The 15644-nt window shown below is 43.7% G+C and overlaps 2 protein-coding genes across 2 annotated transcripts in view; one reads left to right on the top strand and one right to left on the bottom strand.

Annotated features, from left to right (window-relative positions):
• Window positions 1-6226, bottom strand: part of SLC51A (solute carrier family 51 alpha subunit) — a 27509-nt gene extending 21283 nt beyond the window's left edge. Inside the window, exon 1 of the mRNA XM_015600095.2 lies at window positions 6133-6226. Within this exon, the coding sequence (XP_015455581.1) occupies window positions 6133-6226 (94 nt within the window). The remainder of the gene's footprint in view (window positions 1-6132) is intronic.
• On the top strand, window positions 4992-15644 carry ZDHHC19 (zinc finger DHHC-type containing 19). Its single transcript, XM_015600084.2, has 8 exons — window positions 4992-6446; window positions 6793-6914; window positions 7484-7623; window positions 8444-8616; window positions 9007-9112; window positions 14301-14386; window positions 14740-14944; window positions 15534-15644. Exons 1-8 carry the CDS (start codon window positions 6301-6303, stop codon window positions 15642-15644), a joined length of 1089 nt encoding a protein of 362 aa, XP_015455570.1. The 5' UTR covers window positions 4992-6300.

The raw sequence follows: 15644 nt of genomic DNA, 5'->3' as shown, positions 1-15644 counted from the left end.
TAAAATTCACATAACATAAAACTCACCATTTTAGTCATTTTAAAGTGACTAAACAATTCATTTGTTTTTAGTATACTCATAATGTAGTGCAATTATCACTATTAATCTAATTGCAGAATATTTCCATCATCCCCAAAAGAAACCTCATACTACCCAATCCCTCCTTCCCACCATCTCCTGGCAACCATTAATCTACTTTCTTTCTATGGATTTGCCTATTCTGGATATTTCATCTAAATAGAATCATACTATATGTGGTCATTAGTGTCTGACCTCTTTCATTTAATGTTTTCAAGGTTTATCCATGTTTATCCATATCAGTACTTCATTCCTTCTTATCACTAAGTAATGTTCTTTCATACCATATTTTATCCATTCATTAGTTAATGAATGTTTGGGTTATTTCCATTTTTTGGCTATTATGAATAGTGTTGCTACTTTGCTGAACTCATTTATTAGCTTTAATTGTGTATCTGTGTGTATATTCTTTAAGTTTTTTTATATGAAAAATTATGTCCTCTGTAACTAGAGATAGTTTTACTTCTTTCTTTCCAGTGTATATGCTTCACTTTTTTTTCTAAAAAATTTAAAACATTTTTTAAATTATAGTTGACATTCAATATGATATTAGTTTCAAGTGTACAGCATAGACATATACGTATCTAACAAGGTGATCCTTCCAATACGTCTAGTACCCACCTGACGCCATACATAGTTATTACAATATTATTGACTTATATTTACTATGCTGTATTTTATATCCTTTTGACTATTTTGTAACTGCCAATTTGTACTTCTTAATCCCTTCCCTTTTTCATTCAGCCCCTCAACATCCCTTTTATTCCTTTTTCTTGCTTAATTGCTCTGGCTAGAACTTCCAGTACAATGTTAAACAGAAGTGGTGAAAGCAAGCACACTAATCGTGTTCTTGATCTCATGGGGGAAAGCATTCAGTCTGTCCTCATTAAGTATGAGGTTAGCTGTGGCCTTTTCATAAAGGCCTTTTATCAGTTTGAGAAAGTTCCCTTCTATTCCTAGTCTGTGGAGTGTTTTAATCATGTAAGGGTGTTAGATTTTGCCAAATGCTTTTTCTGCATCGAGATAATCGTCTTGTATTTTTTTCTTCACTTTATTAATGTGATGTAGTACATGGATTGAGTTTTGTATGTTGAACCACTCTTACATTCCTGGGATCAATCTCACTTGGTCATGGGGTATAACCCTTTTAATATGCTACTGGGTTCAGTCTGTTAGTATTTTGTCGAGGATTTTTGCATCTATATTCATAAAGGATATTGCTCTGTAGTTTTTTCTTGTGATGTCTTTGTCTGGCATCAGACAGTATCAGAGTAAAATTGATCTCATAGAATAAATTAGGGAGTATTTTTTTTTCTATTTCTTGGAACAGTTTGAGAAGGACTGGTGTTCTTTCCTTAATGTTTGGTAGAATTTACCAGTGATACCACTAGCCATTATTTTTTGTCAACCTTTTTTATTTTTCCTTCTTCAATCTTTAGATGTTTTAGAGTTTGGGGGTGATTTAAATGGTATTCTAATATCACTTCTATCAAATTCATAAAAATTCTGCTTTTTGGGGGGCAAAATTTGAAATTGAACTTTGCAATAAGTTGCCATTTTACCTGTATTTGGTGTTGTTTTACACTGCAGTTGAGATAGGAAAGGAAGATGCTAGTTTAAAATAAAAGGCGATCTTTGAGTAGGACCTCATTTCTTATTTATTAGTGAATAGTTTTACGTTATGATGCTTTTGTTTGCTACATAACATCATAGAGATTCAGATGATGATAACTAAGAATGGAAAAAGCCCCCTGAATTCTAAAACTACAAAAATTGAAATACATGGTACTAAACTCAATAAGTTAATGAAACAAAAAGTCCACAAATAGACTCTAGAGATTAACATGAAGAATGTTTATTAGGGAATGATTTGGGGATCAAAACCTGTGGAGGGGAAGGGAAGGAAATGGGACTGAGCAAAGGGAGCAGTCAATCTGTGATAAGAGCCCAAGGAAAGCCTTAGCTAACCTCTAAAGTCACTTGGAGGCTGGGAAGGCCCTTCAGAATTGTCCTGCACTGGGGCAAAGTGGCTGGGCCTTTATACCCTCATGTTGCTCACTCCTTGGTTATAAGCTGCCCCCTGGAAAGAGGCGGGACTTTGGGTGAGCAGTTTTCTTTAGGGGAGGCAATCCCTCAAGCTGAGGCTGTCTTTCAACAGCTGGGGAGATAAATTCTTCATTTCTGGAGGAGGATCTGGGAGGTACTTCACAATGCCACTCATGGACTTTAATATATATAAGGAACTTAGTACCTGGATTAATTTTTGGTAGTTTAAAGAGTTAAATGAAAAAGTAAACAAGAAATGTTAAATATTTATCAGACAGAAAAAGAGGGAAAGACTTAGAAGTAAGGTAAGACAATGTTAGGGAAATTATCAATATATTTGATTACATAAAAATAACAAAAACTTTATATTAAAAATTGCACACACAATTAAAAGGCAAATAACAAACTGGAAACACATTTGCAATAAATCCAGCCAAAATTTTAATGTAAAAGAACTCCTGCAAATCAGGAAAAAAAACAACCCACTTTCTTCAACAGCGCAATGAGATACCACTTTACCCCTAGTGATAAGAATATCACTAAAAAAAAGTTAGCAAGAAGTGGAGAAATTGGAAACCCTTGTGCGTTGTTGGGGGAATGTAAAATGCTGCAGTGGCTATGGAAAATGGTATGACAGTTCCTCAAAAAATTAAACATAAGACTACTATATAATCCTGAAATTCCACTTCTGGATATATACCCAAAATAATTGAAAGCAGAGACTTAAATGGCTATTTGTGCATCCATGTTCATGGTAGCATTATTCATAATAACTAAAAGTTGGAAACAACCTAAATGTCTATCAGCAGATAAATATATAAACAAAATGCAATATATACATACTATGAAATATTATTAGCCTTACAAAGAAAGGAAATTCTGATACATGTTACAACATACCAATTTTCAGGACTGCTAACAGCCAAGGATGAACCTTGAGGACGTTATGCTAAATGCCAGACACAAAAGGACAGCTAGTGTATGATTTTACTTATTCGAGGTACCTAGAATACTTAAATTCATAGAGTCAGAAATAGAACTGTGGTTATGAGGGGCTGGGTGGGAAGGGAAATAAGAAGGAGTTAGTGTTTAATAGGTATGGAGTTTCTGTGTGGAAGATGAAAAAGTCCTGGAGATGGATGATGGTGATGGCTGCACAATAATGTAAAGGTACTTAATGACACAGAACTGTACACTTAAAAATGGTTTAAAAGGTGAATTTTATGTTATACATATTTACCACAATTTAAAAAAAGAAAAATACCCCAACATTTTCACATTGAAATGTGAACAAACAAAAGATGTAAATAGGCAAGTCACAAAACAACTACAATAAAATGACCTGTAGGTGCATAAAAATATTTAATTTTATAAGTAATTTAAGGAGCTATAAATGATAAGATCAAGGTATCATTTGTCATCTATAAAATTAGAGAAATTATTTAATGTTAATATTAATTTTGAGTTTTAGTATAATATAAGTATGCTCATAATGAGAGTATAAACATATACACACTTTCTGGAAAACGTCTTACAAATTATGCAAGAGCTGTTTAAATATTTACATTCATCAACCCCAAATCCAACCATTGGGAAATAATTGGAAGTGCAGGCATCCGGATAAAGGCAGAAGGTATCAACTGAACAAAGAGGTTGGTGAAGTAAGGGAGCACACTCCGCAGAGATTTCCAGGGTAAGAGAGCAGCAAGTGCAAAGAACCCAGGACTGGAATATACCAGGAGTGTTTGATAACAGCAAGGAGGCCAGTATGCCTGGCTGGCCCGTAATGATAATTAACCTGAGGAGAAAATGTGTTAATGGACAGTGAAAACACTGATAAATCTGTTCTGTGAATGTGTGCCACAATTGCTGCCAACTGACTTGAATGTTTTAAACCAAGGAATAAAATACCCTTAGAAGGCAATTTGTTAATAATCTCTGTGTTGGACCTTGCACTTGAACTCCAGTGTGATTTTACCCACTCTGAAAGAGTATGCAAATTACTGAAAAACGTATTCATATCGATAACTCTTTAGCTATACCAAACCTAGATTAAATTCTCTTTTTTTTATTTATAAGCTTGCCCGACAATGTGGGCCCAATAAATAGGGCAGCTCTTACATGATTGTTGAGCATATAAAGAAAATATGGAGCACGTTAATTGTATCTATGTTTTGAATATCCATCAATACATGAGAATGCCATGTCATGTGTTATAGGGTGGAGGAGTGAGCCTTTAGTATTATCTAGCAGTCAAAAAGACACAAGGTTGATTTTATTCTTCTGAATTTGGGGCCCAGTATCAGAAAATAGCAACATCAAAAAAAGTTGTTGCTACATAAGAGTATAGTTGCTTGAGGATAAGAAATGGTTATAGTGCTGGCTGTATTATTAATCAGACTAACAATCCTTTACATGGCATAGCAGAAGGTAATGTAACATTCAGCATTTTCTTTTTTTTTTTTAGAAGAGAGAACTCTTCTTTCATTTTATTTATTTATAATCATTGTCTATGATCATAAAATTTCCAAAAACAGGATGTAAAATTTCTTTAAAAAGTATGTAAGTGAATAGACCCCATTAGCATTACTCATTTGGATTAGATGAGATAATAACTCTCTATTATTAGGTAGAATAGGCAGAAAGCAAATAATAACTTTTTACTGTATCATGTTGAAAACAGTGTTATCTAAAGATCATTTCTCTTCAAAACTACCAATTCTTTCCTACCATACATATATCTTTAAAATTTTAATTTTAATATATTTTGATATGTAGATATTTTAAATGTGCATACATGTATAGTTAGAGTAAATAATAACAAGTGAAAATACCTAACGCTTTAAACTTTAATATTTAAAATATAATCTTATTAAGTATCTTATAAGCTAACATTTTTACTATAATGATTTTAACCTCTTAATTTGAATATCATGAAGAAAAAATGTTTCAATAGACAAGAAAATGTAACAGTAATTGTATGATAAGGGATTTTTGCTCTGTTTTTAGTTAATTTCCTCAAAATGTGCCAGTTTATTTAGCTCAATTCAAAGTAAGAATCTTGGAATTACAATTTTTATCCATGTTGAAGAATAATACAGTCTCTGTTGAAATTAAAGTGACATTGGAAACAGCCATTATATTTCAACACATGGGAGCTCTGACAATATGTACAGTTGCTATGTCTCAACAGATTCCTCTATTGGTCGGTGGTAGCATTTCTGAGGCTAATTGGTGGCGCCTAGGTCACAAGCCTGTGTGCTGGTTACAAGAGAGGCTTTGAATGAGAGTGTTTGGCATTTTCAGCTCCAACGGGATGGGGAAATGGTCTTTGCCCTTCATCAAGACTTACGGTGCAGGGAAATCCTCCAAACATAGAGGGTTTCAGATGCTTAGCAGCTAAAACAAGTGACAAATGTCAGCTGCATGCAACAGAAAACCTAGTTATTTTCTCACATAATCAGCAGCTCAGAGAAGGCAGTTCAAGGCTGGGACAGAGACTCAACAATGTAATTGATGTCATTCTGTTTGTGTAGCATGTTGGCTTATTGCCTAATGGATCCAACGTGGCAACCCCAGCCAGCACGCCTCGGTTCAGGACAGGAAGGGAAGAATGGAGCTGTGCCAACTGTGTCCTTTACCTTTTATCAGGAAGGCAAAAGCTTTTCTAGAAACTCTTGACAGACATCCACTTACGTCTCCTTGATCAGAATTGTCATGAAGCCAACCCTGGAAATGAGAGAAGCTCCTCCCCCAAAGTGGAATTTTTTAATAACAAAAAGGAAAAAAACGGAGATAGAGTAAGCAATGAGTACTGTTTCAATCAACACTGAGCCCAAAAGGGTGATTAAAATCACCCACCTTCTCCCTCCATGTTTCTCTAATCTCATGTAGTCTCGAAGCTAACCTCCTCACAGGGGCAGGACCTCTCAGTCCCCAGAGTGGGGTGGGTTTGCTGTGGAAGTGACGTTCATAGGCTGCAGACAGTTCTTCTGAAGAGCCCCTGGCCCTCATTCTCCTCATTCTCCTCATCTTCTGTGATGTCACACTGGACTTCTTTCCTTCCACCCTGAGCTGTGGCTTCCGGGGCAGCTGTGGCCATGGGGCTCCTGGAGCCAGCAGGGGAGAGAGAGCCTGGTGGCTCTGATCTCCCCTGGGGGCACCAGTGGTCCAGCCATGCCGGTCTTGAAGGATGCCATGCCCCTCATGAAGGAGTCCCATCCTCCGCCTCAGGCCCCACTTCCCTGGATCCTCCCAAGCCTGTTTGCTGCCTTCAATGTTGTGCTGCTGTTGGTTTTCAGCGGCCTCTTCTTTGCATTCCCGTGAGTCTACCATACAAGCTGGCAGGTTTCTTACAGAGAGAAAGGAAAACAGATACTGAATGATAGTGTGCACGCAGGAGTTCAGCACAGCAGTCAGGGAAGGGAGGATATTCTAAGTAGAGGGAACTGGATGTGCAAAGGCATAGATGTATAGAGTGCTTGGTGCGTTTGGGTGCTGCTGGTGGCTGATAATACCGAGGGACATTTGGTGGAGCCTCTATGGACCTGTCAATAGCCTGGAGATTTAGAGCAGTTTTTAAGGTCTGTGGGTCCTGAGAGGTCGACTGGGTCCTGGGGGCAGCCTCAGGCCACCCCAGATCAGGGCTGAGTCGTACTCTGGTCTTAGTTGCAGGTGGCTGGCCCAGAACGGGGAGTGGGCCTTTCCCATCGTCACAAGTCTCCTCTTTTTGCTCACCTTCTTCAGTCTTGTTTCACTCAACTTCTCAGACCCCGGCATCTTGCATCAAGGTGAGACCTGGGTCCCCTGGAAGAAGGAGGTAGCATCCTAATGGCTCCTGCCTGCAGGATGATTTCCAAAGTGCTTCTCCCATCTCTCCTCCCTGGGCCTCAGAACCCCTTCACTCCACGTCCTCATTTGTTCAGGCCCTATTTCTGGCACTTCGTTTCCCAAGCTGCTGAGATGTGGAAAAACAGAAATCTAGGTGCCTTGGAGGGGTGGGCCGGGACAGGTCAGGGAGAGAAACCAGAGCTTCACAACAGCTTAGTTCTCTCTTCCTCTTTCCACTGCGTAAACTCCCTAAAGCATCAATCACGATTTCAATGGCCCGAGTTCTCACAGAACTCCTCTTGCGGAAACCCGCCTTCTCTTTGACTGACAACCTCTCTGAGCTTGGTCAGCTTACTCAGCAGGGACGAGGAATTTCTCTGTCTACTTCCTCTCCACCTTTCCTGGAGTCCAGTGATACTGTGGCCATGGGGTTCCTAGAGCCAGCAGGGGAAAGGAAGCCTCTCCCCACCCCCAGCAGCAGACTGATGGAAGAGCTTCCTGATACTGCCCAATTCTTTTCCCATGCCAGGCTCCAATGAACAGGGGCCCATGATGGTGCACGTAGTATGGGTGAACCACAGGGCCTTCCGCCTTCACTGGTGCCAGAAATGCTGCTTCCACCGCCCACCCCGGACCTACCACTGCCCCTGGTGCAACATCTGTGTGGAGGTGAGTGCCTCTCTCATCTGCCCACACATGCCCCCCAACCCCCAGCACCTGGCCTGGACCAGGAGGCCCACTCACACGGAGGCCAGTGGCAGGCATGAAACCACTTTAGGGTCTGCAAAAGGCCAAGAGTGACAGTAACTCCCAGCCCCTCTTGGTCACTCCTGTAGGTCGCCGCCTCTCTGCCTGCATCTGTCCTGGGAGGCTGGCCTTGGCCTGCACTGGTGCTGACACACACAAGGACATCCACATTTATGCTGGGCCTGGTCAGGCTAGGAGGAGGGAAGGCACCCCTGTCCTATCCCCAGGCTCACTGACACTAGATACCCAAGGCCTTCAGACTGGCTGCAGGCCTGTCCACCTCCGGGTGTCTCCTGGGATCTGAGGGCTTGTCTCTCTCACTTGCCCTGCCTGCAAAGGTTTACAAATGTACTGTCTTATGTAGTCCTTACAACTCTGGAAGGCTGGTTGGGCAAGGGTGTTATTATCCTCATCTGACTGATAAGAAAACATACTGCACAGAGATACTCTATGTCCTGCCCAAGTTCCACCAGGATGTGTCCCACAGAAGACCAGGAAGGCCTTGCTTCTAAAGGCCTCTTGACAGGCGACCTTGTGAGCCACAGAGCCCTAACAGTGCTCTAATCACTGGAATGCCAGCGTTAGGGACTTTGTGGCTCAGTTGCGGGGGTGTGGGGAAGGGAAGAGTAGCCCGTGGGGCCAAGGGCAGGTGGCATAGGGGGTGGAGGTAAGGCCTCAGATTTAGGGGCTACGGAGGCCAGGCCAGAGGTCGGGTCCTGGAGGCCTGCCCCCTCTCGCCCAGGATTTTGACCATCACTGCAAGTGGGTCAATAACTGCATCGGTCACCGCAACTTCCGCTTCTTTATGCTGCTCGTCCTGTCCCTATGCCTCTACTCGGGCGCCGTGCTGGTCACCTGCGTGATCTTCCTGCTGCGCACTACCCACCTGCCTTTCTCCATAGACAAAGTCATAGCGTATCCTCCCGGTCCTGGTGGGGAGCAGAGGGGAGGGCGGGAAGCGCCGAGGGGCGGGTTCTCGGTGGCAGGGCTAGTGGTGGGCAGGGTTAAAAAGAGAAGCTGCTTGGGAGGACCAGTCCGGGACTAGGTGAGAGTGGATGGGGCCGGGGAGATGGGCGGGGCTGGGAGGAACTGCGAAGAGGTAAGAATCTAGCTGGGTCACAGATAAGGGGTGCTAAAGGTGGCACTGGAGCTTGAACCGCAGGCTGGGGTGAGGTTTACGCGGGATCGGAGAGGGGAGCGGATGGACCGGGCTGGCTGTGGGCAGGGCTGTTTGGGGCGAATTCGGGGGCGAGGAGCGGGGCCAGGGAAGACAGTCGGCCGCAATGCTCCTTAGCTGGTGCGCAGCATCGTGGTGGCTGTACCCGCCACCGGCTTCCTGGTGCCCCTCTTCCTGCTGCTGCTGATCCAGGCCATGTCGGTGAGCGCGGCCGAGCGCTCCTGCGAGGGCAAGGTACGCGGGGCCGAGCGCGGCGCCACCGCACCAGGCTGTGGGTGTTCACGTAGGGCCCCCTGGACCTTCTCACTTTCCGCTCTTACTCCTCTGCCCTAATCCTTGATGGCCTGACCTCTCTCAAAGTTGCCTCATTAGCCCTTCCAGACCGAGACTCAGCTCAAATCGCGCCTCCTAGTGGATCTCGGTCGTTACGCTCCTTCCTGGGTGCACTGCATTGAGGTCCTACTGTGTGCTGGGCCACATGTGCGTTATTCTGAGGGATGGGTGTAGAGATGAGCAAGGCTACATGCTGTGCTTGTGTTGATAAAGAACCTGAAATCAGAACAATACCCGTTAGACACCCGTGGACAATCTGAGGGTCCTGTCCTACGCTGCGCAGCACAGACGCCTAAAGGAAATAGTTCAGGAAGGACCGCCTTGCGGAGCAGGGCCTACCACATAGTGATTTGGGATAGGCAGAAGTTAGGGAAGGGCTTGCAGGTGCGGGGCCAGTTTGCAAAAAGACATTGGAGACTGAAGGTCTGCGGAATGAGGATAAGATAGTGAAGAAACAGTCATAATTGGAGCAGAAGATGGCAAAGATGTCAAGTGGACTGCTTGGGGTTGGCCAGATTTAAAAGGTCCAAAAAGTCAGGTGGAGAATTTAGTCTCGGGTGCATTGGAAACCTGGAAGCCATGATAGGGTTCTCTTTTTGACATACAGTAAAATTCACCCCTTTTCAGTGCACAGTTACATGAGTTTTGACAAACACATACAATCCTGTAACCTCCATCATAACCAATATTTAGAACAGTTCTATCACCCCCAAAAATTCCCTTAGGGCCTTTTGCAGCCAATAGCTCCTGGCAACTACTGATCTATTTTCTATCCCTACAATTTTTTTTCCCCCAGAGTCTCATATAAATGGAATTATAGCCGTAGCATAATGCATTTGAAATTCATCTATGTTGTTGCCCATGTCAGTGGTTTCTTCCTTTTAGTGCTGTGCAGTATTCCATCATTTGTATTCCATCAGCTGGTTTATCGATTCACCAATTGAAGAATATTTGGTTTGTTTCCAGTTTTTGGTGATTATAAGTAAAGACAGTAAAAGCATTGGTGTACAGTCATGTAAATATAAGTTTTCATTTCTTTCGGTATAAATACTTAGTATTGACATTGCACAGTCATATGGTAACTGTATGTTTAACTTTATAAGAAACTGCCAAATTGTCTTCCAAAATGGCTGTACCATTTTGCATTCCCACAGCAATGTATGAGAATTTCAGTTGTTCTGCATCCTCACTAACATTTTGTGTTGTCGGTTGTTTTTTCGTTCTAGCCATTCTCATCAGTCAGTGTATAAAGTGTCTTATTGTGGTTTGGATTTGCAGTTTCCTAATGACGAATGATGTTGAGCATCTTTTCATGCTCTTATTTGCCATCTTTGATTAAATATCTGTTCCAGCCTTTTGCTTATTAAAAGAAAATTGGGTCGTTTTCTTAGTGACTTTTAAGAGTTCTTTACATATTCTAGATTCAGATATGTGTTTTGCAAACATTTTCTCTCAGTCTGTGGCTTGTCATCTCATTTTCTTAACAGTGTCTTCTAAAGATTAGAAGTTCTAAATTTTGATGAAGTACACAGTCAGTTTTTTTCCTTTTCTTTTACAGATCATGCTTTTGGTGTTGTAATTAAGAAATCTTTGCCTAACCCAAGGTCACAAAGATTTTTTTTAATGTTTTCTTCTAGAAGTTTTATAATTTTAGATTTTATAGTTAGGCCTACAATTTGTTTCGGGTTAAATTTTGTATGTAATGCAAAGTATGGGTCAAGCTTTATTTTTTTGCATATGGGTTTTTCCAGCACCATTTATTGAAAATACTACCCTTCTTCCATTGAGTTACCTTTGCACATTTGTCAAAAATCAATTGACTATATGGGTGTGAGTGTATTTGGGGGCTCTCTATTGTTTTGCCAATACCACACTCTTGATTAGTAGCTGTATATTAAGTTCTTTGACTTCATTCTTTTTCAAAATTCTTTTGGCTATCCTAGTTTATCTGATTTTTCCATGTTAATTTTAGAATCAGCTTGTCAATTTTCACAAAAAAATTTGCTGAGATTTTCATCTGGATCACGCCGAACCTATAGATCAATTTGGGAAATTGATATTTTAACAATATTGAGTTTTTTAATTCATGAACATGGTATACTTCTCCATTTATTTAGGTCTTTTTCAATTTCTTTCATTAGTGTTTTGCAGCATTCAGCAAATAGATCTTGCATATATTGTTTTACATTTTTTCTAAATGTTTCATGTTTTTGTACTATTATAAATTTTTTTTGAATTTCATTTTTTTATTATTATAGTCATGCATCACTTAACTATGGAAATATATTATGAAAAATGCATCATTAGGTAATTTTGTTGTGCAAACATCATAGAGTGTACTTACACAAACCTAGATCGTATAGCCCACTACACACCTAGGCTATGTGATATAGCTTATCTAGTCTACACACCTGTACAACATGTTACTGTACTGAAGAGTGTAGGTAATTGTAATGTGTTGCACTGTTATGTTACAATGGCTGTGACGTCACTAGGAGATAGGAATTTTTCAGCTCCATTACATTACATTTCGACCACCATGGCATATGCAGTCTGCCATGGACCAAAACATAGTTATACAGTGCATGACTGATAAGAAAATACGGTGGGTTTCTGTATATTGGTTTTGAACCTTACAATTCTACTAAATTCACTTATTAGTTCTAATAGCTTTTTTTGTTGATTCTACATAGAAAATCATACATTTTAGCCTCCCCTGAGCAACATTCTCCCTTCCCACATCTGTGGTTCTTCCAACCCGAGTCAGGCCATAGGCATGCCCTCCCTCCACTGCTTAGAATGGGACCTCCCAATCCAGGAACTCCAGCCTAAGAAACCTAAATGTGGTGGGCACTCTGTGGTTCACCAGGCAAGGCTCTTTCCTGTTTCCTGCAGACCCCAGTTCAGGTACCTCCATCCCGCCTCCATCCCTTGGCCACAACTTCTGCTGGGGCCACTTGGTTAGTGGATGATAGCAAGGGTTCTGGAGACAGATCACATAAACTCAAACCACAGCTCTACAACATACTATCACGGAGATCTTGGGTATGTTACTTGGTGCCTCAGTTTCCCCATCTGTAAAGTAGGAGGCAGCATGGATTAATATGCATAAGACATACAGAATAGTGGCTAGTACAAGTAAGTGCTATATATGCTGTTATTATTGTTATCACTCCTCCCCATCATCATTTACACATGTTCATGTCTCTCTCATCTTAAATGCAAAGCAAAACCTTCCCTTAACATCACAGGCTTCCACTCCATCTACTGTACTCTCCCCTCCAGCTCAGCCATGTTTCCTGAAAAAGTTGATTGTGCTCACTCGTGCCATTCTTCACCTTCCTCGGCCCACTTCAGCCTGGCCTCTGTCCTTACTGTCACACCAAAGCTGCACTTTCCAAGTGGCCAGAGCTGGCAGGCAGCCCTTAGACTAATCTTTCCCAACTGAACACAGCAGCATCTGAAACTGAACGCACCTGCAGTGGCCCTACCCCAGCCTCTCCGGGCCCAGCTCTTGCTGCCTCCTGGGCCGCTGCTCTGCCTGCACCTTGCCTTCTTGGCCTGCTGCCTGCTCTTCCACCAGCACAGTGCCTAGAACATTGTTAAAGCCCCCAAATATTAATGGCAAATGAGCGAACATGCAAACAAAGGACTCCATGATGCTTTGGTAGAAGAGGAAGGAAAGAGAGAGAGAAGACTGTGCCCTCATCCTTGGGGGAGGGGGAGAGCCAGGGCAGCAGGGAGATGGGGTGGGAAGATGCCCAGTCTGGTTTTGGTCCTGTGGACCGGAAGGGCATTTGAAACATGGGGTTGGAGGAGGAGACCCAGGTCTGGAGCCAGTGAGAAAGGACAGTCTAGAAACTTCAGAGCTGTTAGATTCCATTCATGTCTCAGAGGGTCCCAAGAAAAGAGAGAGAGGAAGGTGCTCTGCTTTATTATTTATTAGTCAGTTATTAGGAATTTACTAAACAATTATTCCTTTAAGCATTGAACCATCAATATTTTCTATACTTCATGTACATCTAATAAATCAACATGTATTTCTTTAAAATGCTGATTGTAAATTTGATGAAACTCTCCAAGCCATTTAATTAAAACTGCAAATACAATACATTTCTCTTAAATGTTTTAAACACCTTTAAGTAGGCAGAACTCAAAATATCACAATGGTTAGTGTTGCTTTTTGGCAACAATAGGACATTCTGGAGCTGTCTTGACTTTTCCTCCCCCAGGGATCAGCTACCCTGCGTGGAATCCTGTTTCCTTTTGGTAGAGAATAGTGTTGAATATTAAAGTCTTAGTAACAGACAGGGGGCACAGGGGAGCTGGTGGTGGGCAGGGATGCTGCTGGGCCACTTTTGGTCATGCCAAACATTTTGTAGCTAAGACTCTTTGAAGTCTGAGTGAGACTCAGCCTGCACTAGGGGAAGAGGAGGGGGCTCAGGAAGGGGGTGAGGCCCAAGGGGGGAAGAAGCAGAGAGGGGAGGAGGAAAACCTGGTCAAGAGTGCCCAGGGGAGGACTTGACCTTTGAGCTTGACCTTTACTGCATTGGGCACTCAGGACCTTCAGCCCAGATTTTCCAGGGCCATATGATTTTGGTTAGGGGAATATGATTAGGTGTCATATGACTGCCCTTCCAGATAGCGAAATTCAGTGCAAGCACAAGTTTAGAAAAAAATGAGAGGCGGGAAAGTAGAGAAGTGGAGGGAGCCGGGTGTGCCTGTGTGCGTGACTGTCTTTGGAGCAGTTTGGCAGCAAAAAAAAAAAAATCTGAACATCTATCTGGAAGGAGGTAGCAGGAAGATGTGTGTGGCCAAAGGAGACAGAGATAAGGAGGATACTGCAGAGAGCTGATGGGAAGGATCCCTGAGAAGGCAGGTGAGGTGGGTGCAGTGCCAGGGCTGCCTGGAGAGAGCCACTGTGAAGTGGGTTAGGGGCAGCCTCAGCTCACTCTTCCGCCTCTCTGTCCTGGGAGTTTTGTTGGAGCACTGGGCTGGGCTGACCGGCTCCAGGAAGGAGGGCCAGTCGGGGTGGCCTGCGCAGTCTTGCTGGCTCTGAGCTGCTCTTCCCACTCTCACCCCCCTCCAGTGCCGATACCTGCAGGGATACAACCCCTTCGACCACGGCTGTGCCAGCAACTGGTATTTAACAATTTGTGCACCGCTGGGACCCAAGTGAGTTGGCAAACCAGAGATCTGAGCAGTGTGGCCCCTGGGACTGGAAGGGTGGGGTGAAGCTGGGTCATCTCCCCTGGCCTCTTAGCACAGCTCCCAGGCCCTTCCACTCACTGTTCACATTCCTCTCGGGTTTCCTCCAGGGCATTGTGGGAGCCTCCCCACTTCCTTGCCTCTGTGTGTTCTTGCCACAAGAAATGGGGTAGAGGGACTGCAGCCTGGGTGAGATTGGCCCCAGCTCTCTGCAGGACCAAGCCTTAGGATGAGTGTTTCCCAAGCTGAGGAGGCACGGGGACCTCAGGCACCAGGCCAGGGAGGTCACTACTCCTTGCATCGGACTTATTGCTCCCCAGGTACATGGCCGAAGCTGTCCGTATGCAGAGAGTCGTAGAGCCCGACTGGGTGCCCATGCAGAACCTGCACTTCCCGATGTGCCCCGCCTCGCTCGGTCCCCCAGCCCTACCTGGGCCTGGGTCTGGCCACCAGCCCCAACCTCTGACTCTCTGCAAACCAGGAAAAGGTCCCCCAGGGAGTGGTGAGGCTGCAGCTCTCCAGGAGGTGAGGAGTGTGTGTGTGTGTGTGTGTGTGTGTGTGTGTGTGTGTGTGTGTGTGTGTGTGTTGGGAGAGGGGCATCGGTGGACTATACAGCTGTTGGGGGAAGCTTCCCTCTCATTTTGGACTGGCCCTAAAGCTGGAGCACTCAGAGCTCAAGGGAGGAGGATTATAGACCCGAGGAGTGTCGGAACTGGAGTCACAGCCCTCCAGAATACACCAGGGGTCCCTGGAGAGACAAAAGGAAGAAACTACACCACTCGCTCCTGGTTAGCCTTAACCTAGTCACTACCTCTTTCTGGGCCTTGCTGTCCTCAGCTAAAATGAGGATCGAGACTAGTCCAGCGGTTTATAATTTTGGGGTCGGTTTCCTTTATTTGAAAGCAGTTTTTACTCTGAAGCCCAATATATGAAACACGGAGGTGAAGCATTAGGATTGAAGTGGGGGTGCAATGACCTTCAGTGGTGCCAGCCCACTCCCTTTTGCTCTGCCTGGGGGCAGTAGTGGCTTGGACAGTTTCTTCCTCCCCAGCAGGGCCCTGAGCTGTGGGGTGGGAGCTTGGGAAGAGTGTCTACAGCCCCACTTGGTGTTTAGTTCCACGCAGGCCCAGTGTTGCCGCCCATGCTGCGGGAGACTCCCCGACGAAGCTCGCCCCTTCACACCCGGCGATGCCAGGAGCCCCTTCACCCAAACCTCACCTCCTGA

Source organism: Pteropus alecto, unplaced genomic scaffold (assembly GCF_000325575.1).
Source record: "Pteropus alecto unplaced genomic scaffold, ASM32557v1 scaffold311, whole genome shotgun sequence".
NCBI classification, from domain to species: Eukaryota; Metazoa; Chordata; class Mammalia; order Chiroptera; family Pteropodidae; genus Pteropus; species Pteropus alecto.
Note: the sequence above shows the minus strand (reverse complement) of the source record. Positions and strands in the feature narration are given on the sequence as shown.